The sequence below is a fragment of the Rhea americana genome, unplaced genomic scaffold (assembly GCF_003343005.1).
Source record: "Rhea americana isolate MKP2758 unplaced genomic scaffold, rheAme1 scaffold_16, whole genome shotgun sequence".
Classification (NCBI taxonomy): Eukaryota; Metazoa; Chordata; class Aves; order Rheiformes; family Rheidae; genus Rhea; species Rhea americana.
In genome coordinates, this window is record NW_028185705.1 from 4,949,215 (window position 1) to 4,962,337 (window position 13,123).

The 13,123-nt window shown below is 42.4% G+C and overlaps 1 protein-coding gene across 11 annotated transcripts in view; it reads right to left on the reverse strand.

The window, feature by feature from the left end:
- Positions 1 to 428: 428 nt before the first annotated feature.
- MITF (melanocyte inducing transcription factor) overlaps positions 429 to 13,123 on the reverse strand; it is a 104,504-nt gene continuing 91,809 nt past the window's right edge. For 7 of the 11 annotated variants that reach the window (XM_085300074.1, XM_085300073.1, XM_085300064.1 and 4 more), the window contains 5 exons: positions 11,837 to 11,954; positions 8,760 to 8,834; positions 7,709 to 7,784; positions 6,477 to 6,624; positions 429 to 4,342 (listed from right to left, as the gene is read on the reverse strand). In XM_085300074.1, the coding sequence (XP_085156200.1) occupies positions 3,941 to 4,342; positions 6,477 to 6,624; positions 7,709 to 7,784; positions 8,760 to 8,834; positions 11,837 to 11,954 (819 nt within the window). In that variant the 3' untranslated portion in view covers positions 429 to 3,940. The remainder of the gene's footprint in view (positions 4,343 to 6,476; positions 6,625 to 7,708; positions 7,785 to 8,759; positions 8,835 to 11,836; positions 11,955 to 13,123) is intronic. The other 4 variants (XM_085300065.1, XM_085300071.1, XM_085300068.1 and 1 more) reach the window with 2 other exon arrangements.

A 13,123-nucleotide genomic window follows, 5' to 3' on the forward strand; every position in this document is an offset into this window, starting at 1 on the left:
AAGACAAAACAGCAATCCCCTGCCTGGCCCCTAACCAAATCAGAAGCAACCACTTGCAAGTGTTCGGGATAAGGAAGTTTCGGGAGGAAAGACTCTTGAGGGCACGAGGAAAGGGAGGACCCCGACTGCCACATGCAGCGGTCAACCTGAGACAGCAGCAGAGTTCTGGCTAGGACGTTTGATGGTAGGTGACCTCGCAGGAGCGAGGGGCTCCCCACGGAGGCATAGGTCTCCCCGTGCCTCTCCACAAGCAAAGGGGAGACAGCTCTGGGGAACCAGAATTAGGGACTTTAACTCCAGGAGAGGAACACGGACACGTCCATCACATCACAAACACAGCAGCTCTGCTGGGACTTCAGATACACACACATGCACACACACAAAAACCAAGATCCACTTACACTGAAAACGAGTGGCTTACACAGACGTATGTGAAAAACCAAATGCTTTAATCCATCTATCAAGAACAACAGTTCAAATTATTTCATTGGATACATTAATATCGATCCATAATTTACAGTGCTATGGACCATACACAAATTATTGCTGCAGTCAACAGCAGATGAATATCAACATTACAGTACCAAGCATCATAGCAAGAGGCAGTAATTAATGTCACTTTTTCAAGAAATATAGGTATTTATACTATTATCAACATCAGCTTCCCCCCAGTGCATTTTATGTCAAACAACATAAACGTAAGTGCATTATTTTGTGCTTTGTGCTTTCCTTGTGTACCTTCTTTTTGCTTCTACATGTTGCAAAGTTTAATATTGCTTTGTAGGCCAAAAGCAGTAAGGAAGAACTTCATGGTACTCTGCACAGTCACGTCTGTCACATGGTTTTGGCAAAAGTGAGAGTTATTAGGTATTCTACCTACCCGGTCAGGAAAGCCACAGCCGGCCCCGTGTCACACAAAAGACACCGTCACCAGACAGCCGGACTGGGCAACGCTTCCGTCCACCTCACGCCACCTCGTGCGTGCCAGACCCTGCCTCCATCGCTGCCCGTCCACGGCAATCATCCCCCCGCGCCGCACCACGCTACGCAAGAGAACGAGGACACCTGGAATCAGCACGGCTTTGCACCTCCACGGATGTCCCGACTCCCAGGCCTAAACGTCTCCTTGCAAAAGAGGAGCAAACTCGGAGAAGGGCTGCGGCCGGCGGAAGCGCGGGACGAGACGGCGAACGGGCCGCGGCCGAGTCGCGCGTCACCTCAGAGCAGCACAACCCGCTGAGCGCTGTTGGGGGACGCACAACGTACGGCTGCCGTGGGCCACGGCAGCKTTTACCGAGCAGTTCAGCTCTCGATACAACTTTTTTCTTGAATCCTAAGTCATCCCCGCACAGCGTGTAGCCAGAATCAGAAGTCGCGGCTGCCAGCGAGTATCAGTGGTTTCACATAAGAAATATTCACATGTCCCAGTCCAGACTCCAACTTCTGGGCAGACAGCACAGGCAGCAAACCAAAAACCGTACTCGGGGGTTTTCAATGCAAGTGTGCACAGCCGGATCCCGCCGTACCACGCTGCAGCGCTGTCCCTCACCAACAGGAAGGGTGACGCTGCCCCATGTTACAGCTACAAGCGTTTTACAGCCCCAGCTGTCTTTGCCGGTCAGCATTAACGCCCTGCAGCAGCCCGCAGCCGCACGCCGGGCTCCGTACGAGCCGCCGCGGCTGCTTGGCAGAAGAGCGGAGGAGAAGACGCCCCGAGGGCTCGCCCGTCCCACCCCGGGCACCGCTCCGTCTCGCCGGGCGAGGACACGCTCCCAAACGCTGCCCAGGGTGAGCGTGCCCAGCGGCATCATTACACGCAAACTCCTGCTCTTCTCCTCCCCCCCCAAAAAAAAAGCAAGTAAAATCCCTGGGAATAACCTGKCGGTTGCATCAGTGCTAACACGCAACCCGCGGCTCCAGCGGGCGCGACAGCCCGGAGCGGGACCGGCCGCCCGCTGCCGCAGGTCCGCCCGCGGGAAGCGCCCGCGGGAGAGCGCGACCCTCCTCCCGCCGTCCTCAGCTGCCCCAGCCCTACCGGATTCACGTTTCGTTTCCGAACACCGTGACTGTTGTGACCCAGSTTTCCTTATAAAGCCTGCCAAACTGGCACTCAAGTCGCTACCGGTGTGGTTTTGTTTCTGTTTTTGTTTTTTTTTAAATAACACATAATTTCCAGTGTAGCACACAGGAGAACGGGAAGCTCTTGTTTTCTCTACGTAGGCACCATGCTACACTTTAATTTCCTAGAAAAGATCACCCTAAAGCTTTCTCCTTTTCCACACTTCAGTCAGTGCTAGTCCAGAAAGACCACAACTAGAGTTTAAGGCACTTCATTCTGAATGAGATACGCCCGCCTGCCACTCGCGAGTCAACTGTARGCCGCTACTGAGAAATCCATTCAACCCGCTCAGCTCGTAACACCGTACGCCACCTCTGTAAAACACCTAGGCTTGATATAATACAACTACTGTTATTGCATAGGACTACACTTGAGTAGATAATGCACCAAACTACTTTTACAACATTGTTGCATGTTAAAAATTAATAACATTGTTATCAAGTAACAGTTATTTGCAGATACAGTAATTTTCTCTTTTTTTTTTCTTTTTTAATGTCAGCCCCAGTGCTGAAATGAAACACAAATTACTATAACGGGTATATTAACTACATAGTTATGTTTCCAAGCATATTACTACTTTTTCCTGTATCACTAAAAATAAATATGTAAGTTCAGTTTTTCTACAGAGCTGTTTTGTTTATTACCTAATCTAAATTTGTACTCTACCTTAAGCGTGTTTAAAAACATTTTCAAAGTGAGACTGCAATATACAAAATATTCTCAAAATCTCTCTTAAAACACAGAACCCTGCATAAAAGCTTCCTTTCAAGTGTTTACAAAGAACGCAAAAAACTTCCAATGAGTTTTAAAAATGTCAAAAAATTGTTGCAGTATTAAGAGGCAAATCCTTACAAATGAAATACAAATATATTTAAAACAAAAAGTTGAGGATAACTAAGGAATCCATGCAAATCAAAATAAACTGTACAATGCAATTAAAAAAAAAAAAGAAAAAGCCGATTAGATATGTACAACACAATGTGCCCAGTTGATAAAATGTATCAATTTTTGCCCAAAGAGTGTATACTAATTTACAGTGCTCCTTCATTTGTTGGCAARCCATCATTGCATGTTACAAAACAAAAAAAATAAAAGAAAAACCTCGAACCATGATCAAAAGGAAAATCCAAATCAGCTCAGAGTAAAATTAAACAGCACTCTGAGAAAGAGACTCACATCTCCCTGCAATTTCTACTTTGTTTTCAGCAGTAGCATCAAGAACATTTTATATCAGAATCTACACAATCAGGATGTTTCAACACTTTTTTTTTTGTCTGTATTCTGAGTGGAATAGTAATTTTTTTTTAACACTTGAGATAAAACAAAGTTTGAGGGACACTGTATCTTTAAGGCAGCACTATTAAATCAACACAATTACAAAGTGGACTTTTCTTGATTTGGTTTCTTTACATTCTTTAACTTTACATTTTGTTTCCAAGCAAATAGGTTGCACAGAATTTACAGTTCTGCTATGCTCCCCTCCCCACCCGAGTAGAAAGAGACTCTTCATGTKTAATTCTATTGCTTTGAGTAGATTTGGCCAGTTCAAAGTTCTTGGCGAATCCAGTTCACAGATACTGTACATACACTGTACAATATTTTGGAGGCGTTGGTAGTTTTAAAATAGAATATACAAGCTTTTTTCACAAAAAAATCTAAAAAAAATTCTCTCTATATATAATATATACACACACGCGCACACACACTAGGCTACTGATGAAGCACAAGGAAAAGAAAAAGATCAGAAAATTCTACAAAAGGTAAATTTTATCTACTGATCAAGAAATGAAGCAGTTTATGAAAGGCCGTGCCAAGTATCTGCTAACAAGGATGATCGGTGTCCTCCATGCTCACGCTGCTCCGCCTGCTACTTGTCTTTGACGCTCCAGGAGACACAGAGGAAAGTAGTGGGTCAGTTACTCCAACAGGGGAGAGAGTATCGTCCATCAAGATATCCTCCAGTTTGGATCCCATTTTTGCAGGGACACTGTAAGTGCCAGTTGGTTCAGTCACATTTCCCAGGTTGTCACTGAACGTGATAGTACCATCGGTGAGATCAAGGGTGGTGGTGCATGACAGATCGGTGTGGTGCTGCATGATATCTTGGTTGCAGTTGTCCAGGACAGGTTCTTGCTTGATGACCCGGTTCACCATATCGGGGGAGCATAGGCCTGTCGATGGGACAAGGGAGAGTCCGTGCGCCCGAGCTTGCATCTCAAGTTCCTGTGGAGAAAGATAAGGAACAATTTCAAAAGCAYGAAAGCACAAAACTCATCTTATGTTGCTTACTGTGACTTATGGTTTCCTACTAATGGATGCCAACTGTTTCCTCCCTTCCCAGCAGCAGCAAACCAACTGCAAGCAATGGTCTCCTGCCCCTCCTTAGCTCTCTGCATACCTTCACTTGAGCAACGTTCTCCTGCAGAATAAAATGAGCACCACCTACAAGTAGTATCTCACAGTGGAAGTGCTGCTGAAGACACTCGCCATCCTCAATGACAACCCAGGGAGGCAACACAAGTGACATGAAGGCAAGAGTTTCCCCACTTCCTATCGTGCACTGCTCTGTTACTGTGCAACACTTTTTTTTTTTTTTTTTTTTTTTAAAGAATATCCAAATTGGTAAAAGTGTGGAAAAAGTTACTAAAAATAACAGCTTTGGTGAACCTTTGGTGCAGGCTACATTTAGAGGGAAAAAATTGGAACAGCACAAGCATAACTTAAGCACTTAAAGAAAAAAGAAAACCATCAAATATGAAGGCACAATATGCTAGTTACTTCCTACTGAGACGGTGGAAGGGACACTTCCCGCTCTACAGCTCTGCTAAAAATGCAGTTTTTTTCAAGACAGAAGTCAAGGGGTCAATGAAAACTCAACACAGACACTCCTGCACAAGAAGATTCAATCAGAAATACACAGGGAATTTACAGGAAGGCTTTAGGCTGTACGTGCAGCCAGGATCCTGAGAAGCTGCATGACAAGTTTAAATCCCATCCTCAAGTTCTATCATATTATAGATGCATTTGACTGAAGCCAGATAATAGAAGAACTTATTTAAGTGCACTTTTCCAAATACAGCAGTAAGAGAGATGTTTTGATTCTACTTATGCATTAAATTAAGCAATCACAACAGGGTTGTGATTTCCAGGATATTCTTATCCGAGGTTGATTAGAAGCCTTTTTCCATTTTGAAGCCAAGACAACAAACTTGTAAGGGCACATCACAAGATCAAGTGAGAAAACGGAATAGAAAGCACCTCTCCCACAAGCCAACATGACAGAATTAGGATAAAAAGAATCCCCCTATTCTGTAATCAGAATCAACACAGAAAAGGAAAATAGACTTTAGGCTATTTGCCTTCAGATGTATTGCCCATTATTCAACGATCTGGGTTTTATGCTATTTTGATAGAAATAGGAGCCACAGCAGATGGACAGTGCAGAAGAAGACAGAAGATGCTTAAGAAGTGACCTGACCTAACTTCGAAACAGCCTTGCTTGGTGCTGCTCCGTGGAAGARCCGTGCCACTATCTCCTCCCGACAGCAAACAGATTACTCAACGCAGCACAAAAACTGCACTCAAGCACATCCCGGACTGCTCTATTTTAAAGCCATTTACTGCAAGATTTCATTCTCGGGTGTTCCCAGCTTCGCTCTCTGCTTCGTGGGTTACCTGTGTTGYGGTTCAAGGTGTCTCTGGCACCCAGCCTGGCACTGCGCCTGCAGGACAGCCGAGCTGTGCTCAAGCCGCCGGGGAGCACCAGCATAAGGATGTCTGGGACCCACAGCCTGCTCCATCACAGCCTCCATGACAGTCTTATACTTGATCCTATGTACATTTCTTAAACTACTACTCTTTCATAGAGGGGGGGGTGGATATCCAGCTTGTGTTTGCCCTCTTGGATAACAGAGTTGAGAGCAAAGGCTGTACAGGCTGCTAGCTATGCTCCTCTCCAACTACTCTCCCAGACAAACCAGGGCAGGCTTGACATTAAATATAGCTTCTAGTCACCATGATTCCTATGGAGAATTCAAGGGATGGTGTTGCACAGTGCCTGTTACCAAAACTGCTCCCTGCCAGCACCACTCAGTCCTGCTAGCAGAGTTTACCCTGCACCAAAAGCAGAYGACAGATTGCTGCCGAGTATCAAGAAGAGAGAACAGTTATATTTTTTTTTTTAAATGAGTGTATCTTATTTTTCTGGAAGMATTCTGCACACACCTCAGCACTGGTCACCATGACTTAAAACAGTGGTTCCTTCTAACACACATTCCTACGAACATGCTTCAGTTACACTCGCTTGCAGTTATATGCTCCAAAACCAAGAGCCTTTGCAGCTTATCTATTGGCAAACCTGTATTCTGAGCAGCAGGTGCCTGTTGGCATGTTCCAGTTTCTTCTGCCTGTTCTCAAGTTCCTTGGTGCGCTGCTGTTCTCTTTGCAGCTTGCGGATATAGTCAACCGATGCTTTTAAAATAGTTCCCTTATTCCAGCGCATATCCCTTTGAAATCAACAGAAAAGAAGAAGTTAGGGCTCTCGGTGAGGGTTTATTTTATAGTCACTACCGTCACACCAGCAGCTGTGATTATACCTCCTGSTATATAACAGCCAGCTGACATTTCTTCTAAGTTTTTTAGGCTTTCGAAATGCGCTAGAGGGGGCCAGAGTGCCGCCTACTAGAAGAGAGGCTGCACTGAGCATCATCGCATCGAACCTCGCAGCGGCTGGGCTGCGGGCCCCCCGGCGCCCTCCGAGGCGCAGCGGGTGCAAGCCCCTGCACTCCGCTGTTTGGGACCAGCATCACGCTGAGTGACCGGAGACGGGGCGCTTCTTCCATAGCCCTCTGCGATTCCGGGCAACGCCTCATTTCAGCTGGGTAATTAMAAGATTGCAAGGGGACCGGCATTCACGAAGGACCATATATAACCTGGTACTTCGGTGGAAAAAAGACCCGAGATCCTTCAGCTGCCTGGAAGCAGCAAGCAATAAACCTCCTGGCGGCRCTGTATCACAGCTGCGTGATGGCAAGAAGAGAAAAGCCAAATACAGCATCATATGCAAAACAGCGTACCATACGATGCAAATATTAGCATCACATTTAGGTGTTTTAGACTTCACACATACATACACACTTTCTATTTAAAAAGTTTCGTTCTGACTATTGGATGAAAGATCCACCTGTCCCACAGGCGGGTAACATGCCATACTGCCTTGCCTGCCTTAGGGGAAGGCAAAGACCCTTCTCAAGAGCAGTTACAGGCTTCTCCACCAGCAACTACCATATAATGATGGCTTCCCAGAGGGACTGCCCTCCGTTTTCACAAAAAAAGGGATGGATTCTGTCTTGTCAAGCTACAACATCTAATAAAYGTAAAGAATCTGTTAGCAAGACATAATTAAGTAGCAAGACTAAACGTTCATATACTGACAAAAATCAAATAGAACTTCAAGCATTTCTACAGATATTCATTTCTAAAATCCTACAAGAAAACTCAGAATTGTTTTATTATAAAGTTTTTTTTTCTTCTCCCCCCCCCCCCACCAATACCTTCCGCCAACAGTCTCCTTGGAGACATTATACTTACGGGTCGTTTGACTTGGGTATCAAAGTGCCTAGTTCTTTTATACGATCATTAATATTAAATCTTCTTCTTCGTTCAACTTTAAGAAAAAAAACACCACAAAGGTTACAAGCAATATTCACTTAATTACAAAGTATACAGCTTTTATTAATGATTTAAAGAAAATATATATATMTTTATATCTTTGACACATTCACTTGAAGCTTAAAATCCAGTGATGAAGCGATTTATCATGCTTCTCTCCATGAGAGAMGTTTGGCCTATACTATCAAAATGTGGGACTGTGGACATGTCAGAGCTAAGCTGAGAGAAGCAGAGAAGCAGCGTGGCTGCGCTAGCATGGGACTGCCACCGAAGTGTATGAACAGGGTATGCTTTCCTAGACAAAAAAGGCTTCACAGAAATTCAGGGACACAAGATTATTTGCTCAAAGAAATCCCAAAGYGGTAAAAGGGACAAGTTTAGTCTCATTCTTTAAGTACCTTTCTGGATGCAAAATTTTGAGGCTATAAAAAGCAAGCTTACACACCAACCTTCCTGCATTAGATTTACAAATTATTACCAAAGCCTATGGAAAAGGCTCTKGAATAGCTTAAGGCACAAGACAGTTCCTTCTCCTAGTAATAACGAGGATCCCTAGGTTGTCCTTTTCTATTTTAAGCCATAAAACGCTCACTACAATGAGCTCACATAAACGCTCATTATTTTAAGTGCTTTTTTACTCAGAAATAAGTTCTTTCTTACAAAGATGAAGTTTATATTCTTATTGCAGTTGTCATACTGTGAGCGTATGATGTTGATGTTTAAAACAAGTCATAAATTGATAGCATAATCTAAAATTTTAGATTAAGTTTGGCTAATATAGCAAATAGTAGGTTTAAGCTCACAATTCAAGAGAATTTGAGATATTTGATCTCTTGGCATAACATGACGATCTAGTACAATACATCACATGTAATGTGTCATCCAGAGATTTAAAGYACCAGCATGCCAACACTCAAAAGAATACCTAAAAATAACTAGAATTGGTGCAGATAGAGAAGAACCAACTTACTCAGGTTGTGATTGTCTTTCTTTTGCCTCTCCTTAGCCAATGCCCTCGCTTCTGACTCTGTAGGAAAAATACATGCTGTGCATGTGAATGAAGTAATTAGAAAGAAATTCAAATGCAACATTTGCAGTTTCCGAAACTTTTGCACAGGAAGCCCAAYGATAAGTTACTACAACCATTGCAAACAGCAAAAGAGGCCCCAAATGTAAGCTGTGCTCACCGAAAAACTGTGCTGGGGCTCAGCTTAAATTTGTGTACCTGCAGAGCTACTATTCCCACACTTCCTATATTGAATTTTGTGTCTGGAAGGTTTCTCACTGAGGCCATGATTCAGCAAGGTACAAATTGCCTTAACACAACATCCCTTCTCCCGTGTTTACGTACACATGTACCACCATGTAGAGGCTGAACCTGAGGAGCAACATGCCTATTGCCTGGCTACCTGCACAGGATACGAAGCAGGTAGGAGGTCAGAGGTTCAGCTCACTGGAATCTAGATTATGTCCTTTTGTAGCAATGCATGTAGATCATCACAAGACTCAAGATATAACGTAAGCAACTTAATAAAAGACGCTGCATTTTCCAGCTATACCAATGTCTATCATTATATGGAAAAAACAAACAACAACAATAAAAAAAAGATCGGCACCTTTAATAGCAATATTGTTAGAAAGTTACGGTCCCTGACCTTTCTTCACAAAAAGCAAAGGAAAGAACGATGCTGCACACCAGTAGTCTCCTCAGCTCAGGACTGATCTTAACCTTGTTCCACACATTTATTTTCAGACTTGAGCATATAAAGTTCAGGCAATAGCCCAATTAAACTTGTTTGTTCAATTCGCATTTGAACTTGCATTTCTCAAATAATTTTAAATATTTTCATGTTTGCTCTACACCTTTTAAGTTTTGAGAAAAGGTGGTGCGAAATCTTGTTGGGCTCGAGTCTCAAGATCAGCAAGCATTAGCTGTGCAGCAAATAGTGGGGACAAAAGAATGTGTGATCCCCTAGCACAAGTTCCACTATGAAACCAACTCTCTCCTCACTCCACGTTTCTTTCCTATATTTTCTTTTTATGGATTGCAGACTAATTATGCCCTGGTCAATTCAAAATAACGGGTAATAAGGGTTTCTCTTGGTGTACTGGAAGTTGACTATTTCATCTGCATACAGAGCTACGCCAACACTATGAGCAATAGAGCCAAACACACCCTTTTCTATGCCAGACTATCTACAGGGTCAAGAGAACTTGAAAGATTATCATATGTCCAAATGAAACTTGGGCTTAATCTGATCTTGCATTATGAAATGGATGAGGTGCGCAAGGCCCAAACTAATAGAAACTACACTCCTGTGTGAGCAAAATTCTGATTAAACGCTTCAGTAGCTACAGCTGACAACTCACAACTACCATCATCACAGGAAGCTGGGATAACAGATCCAATTTTTCTTGGTTCTTGATCATTTTGATATTTATACAGCATGATGTAGAATGTAGACATACAAGTGCTAGATTTAAATACAGTAAGCTCCAACAGAAAAACCTGGAAAGGCAGAACAAGAAGCTTTTGCACCTGTAGAGAATAGAYCTCAGCCTCTTCATAAAGTTTCTGTGGTTGGTATAGAAAGTCTTTCCTACCTAGACTTCTAACTGTCYGCAGTAACAACATGCTAACTTTAAATCACTGCCTGTCAGAGACCACTACCAGCAGTCAAAGGGCTGGCTGGATCAATGACTAAGTGACCGGTGCTACATAGAAGTTCCTACACTTCTCCTACACTAAATGCAATCTGGTAACATATATTCTGAGCAGAAAAAGTTTGTCTGAATTTTTTCTGCCTGGAGTGTTTGCAGGAATTTTACACACAACTTAGTTCAGGCCAATTACTTACTAAGGACTTCTCTAAGACCACTCCACTCACTAATTTTCTCTCTCTTTCTGCCTTCTTTGCCCGAAGTCTTTCATGACCATCTGCTGTAAATGTTCCAGCCTACACACCCTGCAAGTGGTGTGTTTAGCTTGCACTCTGAGTCTAGAGCCACCTGCAACTTTTTGCAGTTGAGGCTATGAAACCGTCTGCAATGCAAGACCTTGAATAGTCATCTTACCCTCCCACCCTTCTCTTAAAGTTCAAAATGCTGTTCCAGTTTTTCTAGCAGCCACAGATAGCTGAGCAGTTCGGGAGCCTTCATTTGCTGCTGAACTCAAATTTTGCAGAGTCAYACAAAATGCAAATATCTGCCAGCTTAGAGATGTGGCATTTCCTCTGAGAAGCTGACACCTCAGCTATTAAAAACAGTGCCCTACTTAAACTAGTTCCTGTCCAGAACCTGTTTTGCAACTGAGTCAGCCTGTGAGTTTTCACATCAGAAATCCAAAAAGGAGAGAGACAAGGAAGAAACTATGCCTCTACCAGGACTGCATACAGTATGATTCCCTGCTGCACTTAAGAACAGTCATTTCTGATTTGTCATCAGTCCTATAATCAATCGCTGTGTGTTCATTCTACAAGCAAGCTTGCCTTTTTATCACATCCTACCTGTGGTTAGACCCTTTCATCTAGAAATGAAGCAGAAATGCAAAGATAAAACATACTTGAAAACACTGAACTTCCCTTTTAAACCTTCAAATTATTTAAATTCTGTATGCATGTGCTTGAGGTGGTGGTTGRGGGGAAGAGGGGAGAAGATTAGGGCTCTCCCTCCCCATCCACTGTCAAGAGTTTGTTCAGAAGAGGAAAATTTTTAATGCTGGAAAAACTAATCTGACAAGATCTTTGGAGGATGCTTCCCTTTCACCTTGATTTAAAACAAATATTCTCTCTCCCTCTCTACTTGACTCAAACTACGGACACTATCTTAACTTGTCCCAACACACACAYACATACACGCCCTCCACACACACAAATAAGACTGCACTACAAGCTAATATGAGCTAATACATCTGCTATAAAACAGACTACAAAACAAAAAGTAAATCTTTGTCCAAATTTTCATTGCTCTTAAGAAATTATGTCCAATATTGCCTTAAGTTAAAACCACTATAGCATTACTTCAAGGTTGTATTTCAAATATATTTACCTGTGAGCTCCCTTTTTATATTAGGAAGATTAGCTGGACATGAGTTGCTGATGTTTAGCCCAGGGGGAGGCATGCTTTGGTTGCTATAAAGGTCAATCAAATTGCCAGACACAGGCAACTGCAAAAGATAAACAAGGAAAAGGATCATTTGCTTTGCTCCTTATGAAAGGCTTCTACCAAAGAACAGAGTTAGCATCTGCTAAGAAATCTGTGTTCTTTTCCATGTGTAAACAGAGTTTGCAATAAGGTCAGCAAAAGTTACATACATACATGGGGAAAAACACCTGCACTGGGAAAATTTGTCCTCACTTCTCAAGAATGTGCAGACAGTACTTTAAATGTACAACAACTCAGACTTGCAAGAAAATCTTTAGAAAGAAGAGGTATATAAGAACAATTACAAAATTATTCCTCCTTGTTTTTTCAGTGAAATGCTTACAGCTGAATCCCACCATATTTTTTGCAYRCACACGCACACACACAAAAACCCTGAAATGCTCTGAACATTCACAAGAAGCAGCCCCCAATGTTTCAGGAATATTTAAGAGTGAAAGTGTTTAGCAAATTATTACATGAAGTAGAACATCRTATTAATCAATAACATTTTTATGCAACTTGAAAACTACTTACATAGGAAAYATTTTTACAAGTTTAGTTTAATTTGGTTTTTGCTTTGTGTAATAAAAATACTCCAGGAGGAAGACTTTGGCACTGTTCCCTCAATTAACTGTTCATTCTCTTACTCTTACTTAAGTGTGTTTAAGCAAGAGATTTGCAAAGAAACAAAGAGTATTCTAACAAGACTTACCAAGTTATTCATTTAAATTAAAAAGTATTTGAAGAATTTTACATTTATCCTGAGTAGAATATTTTACCTGTTCTTTTTTGTTTTCAAACTAGAGTACTGAAAAGACAGTTATAAAACCAGTTTTTATCTTATTTGAATTGCAATACTWCTTATTCCCTGCAAAGATAAAACCTATCCCTTCAAGACATTGATGCTGCAGAGATTAGAGCAAGCATTAACTTCACGCATATGTAAATAACACTGCAGAATACAATGGAGTGACTCACAGCACGGACTATTAAATCCCTAATGACTGTCCTTGCCTGACTGAGACCTAAGAAAATTTCTCTGCTAATGCTGACAGGCATCCATTAAAGCACCAGCACCTTGAAGTCATGCTCGATTTGTCAGGAGGCTTCTCTTGACTGGAAGGTGGCTGGCAACAGAAATTAAGTCCCCAACTCAGCCTCTAAGTGACAAGGAAATATCACTGAATTGTC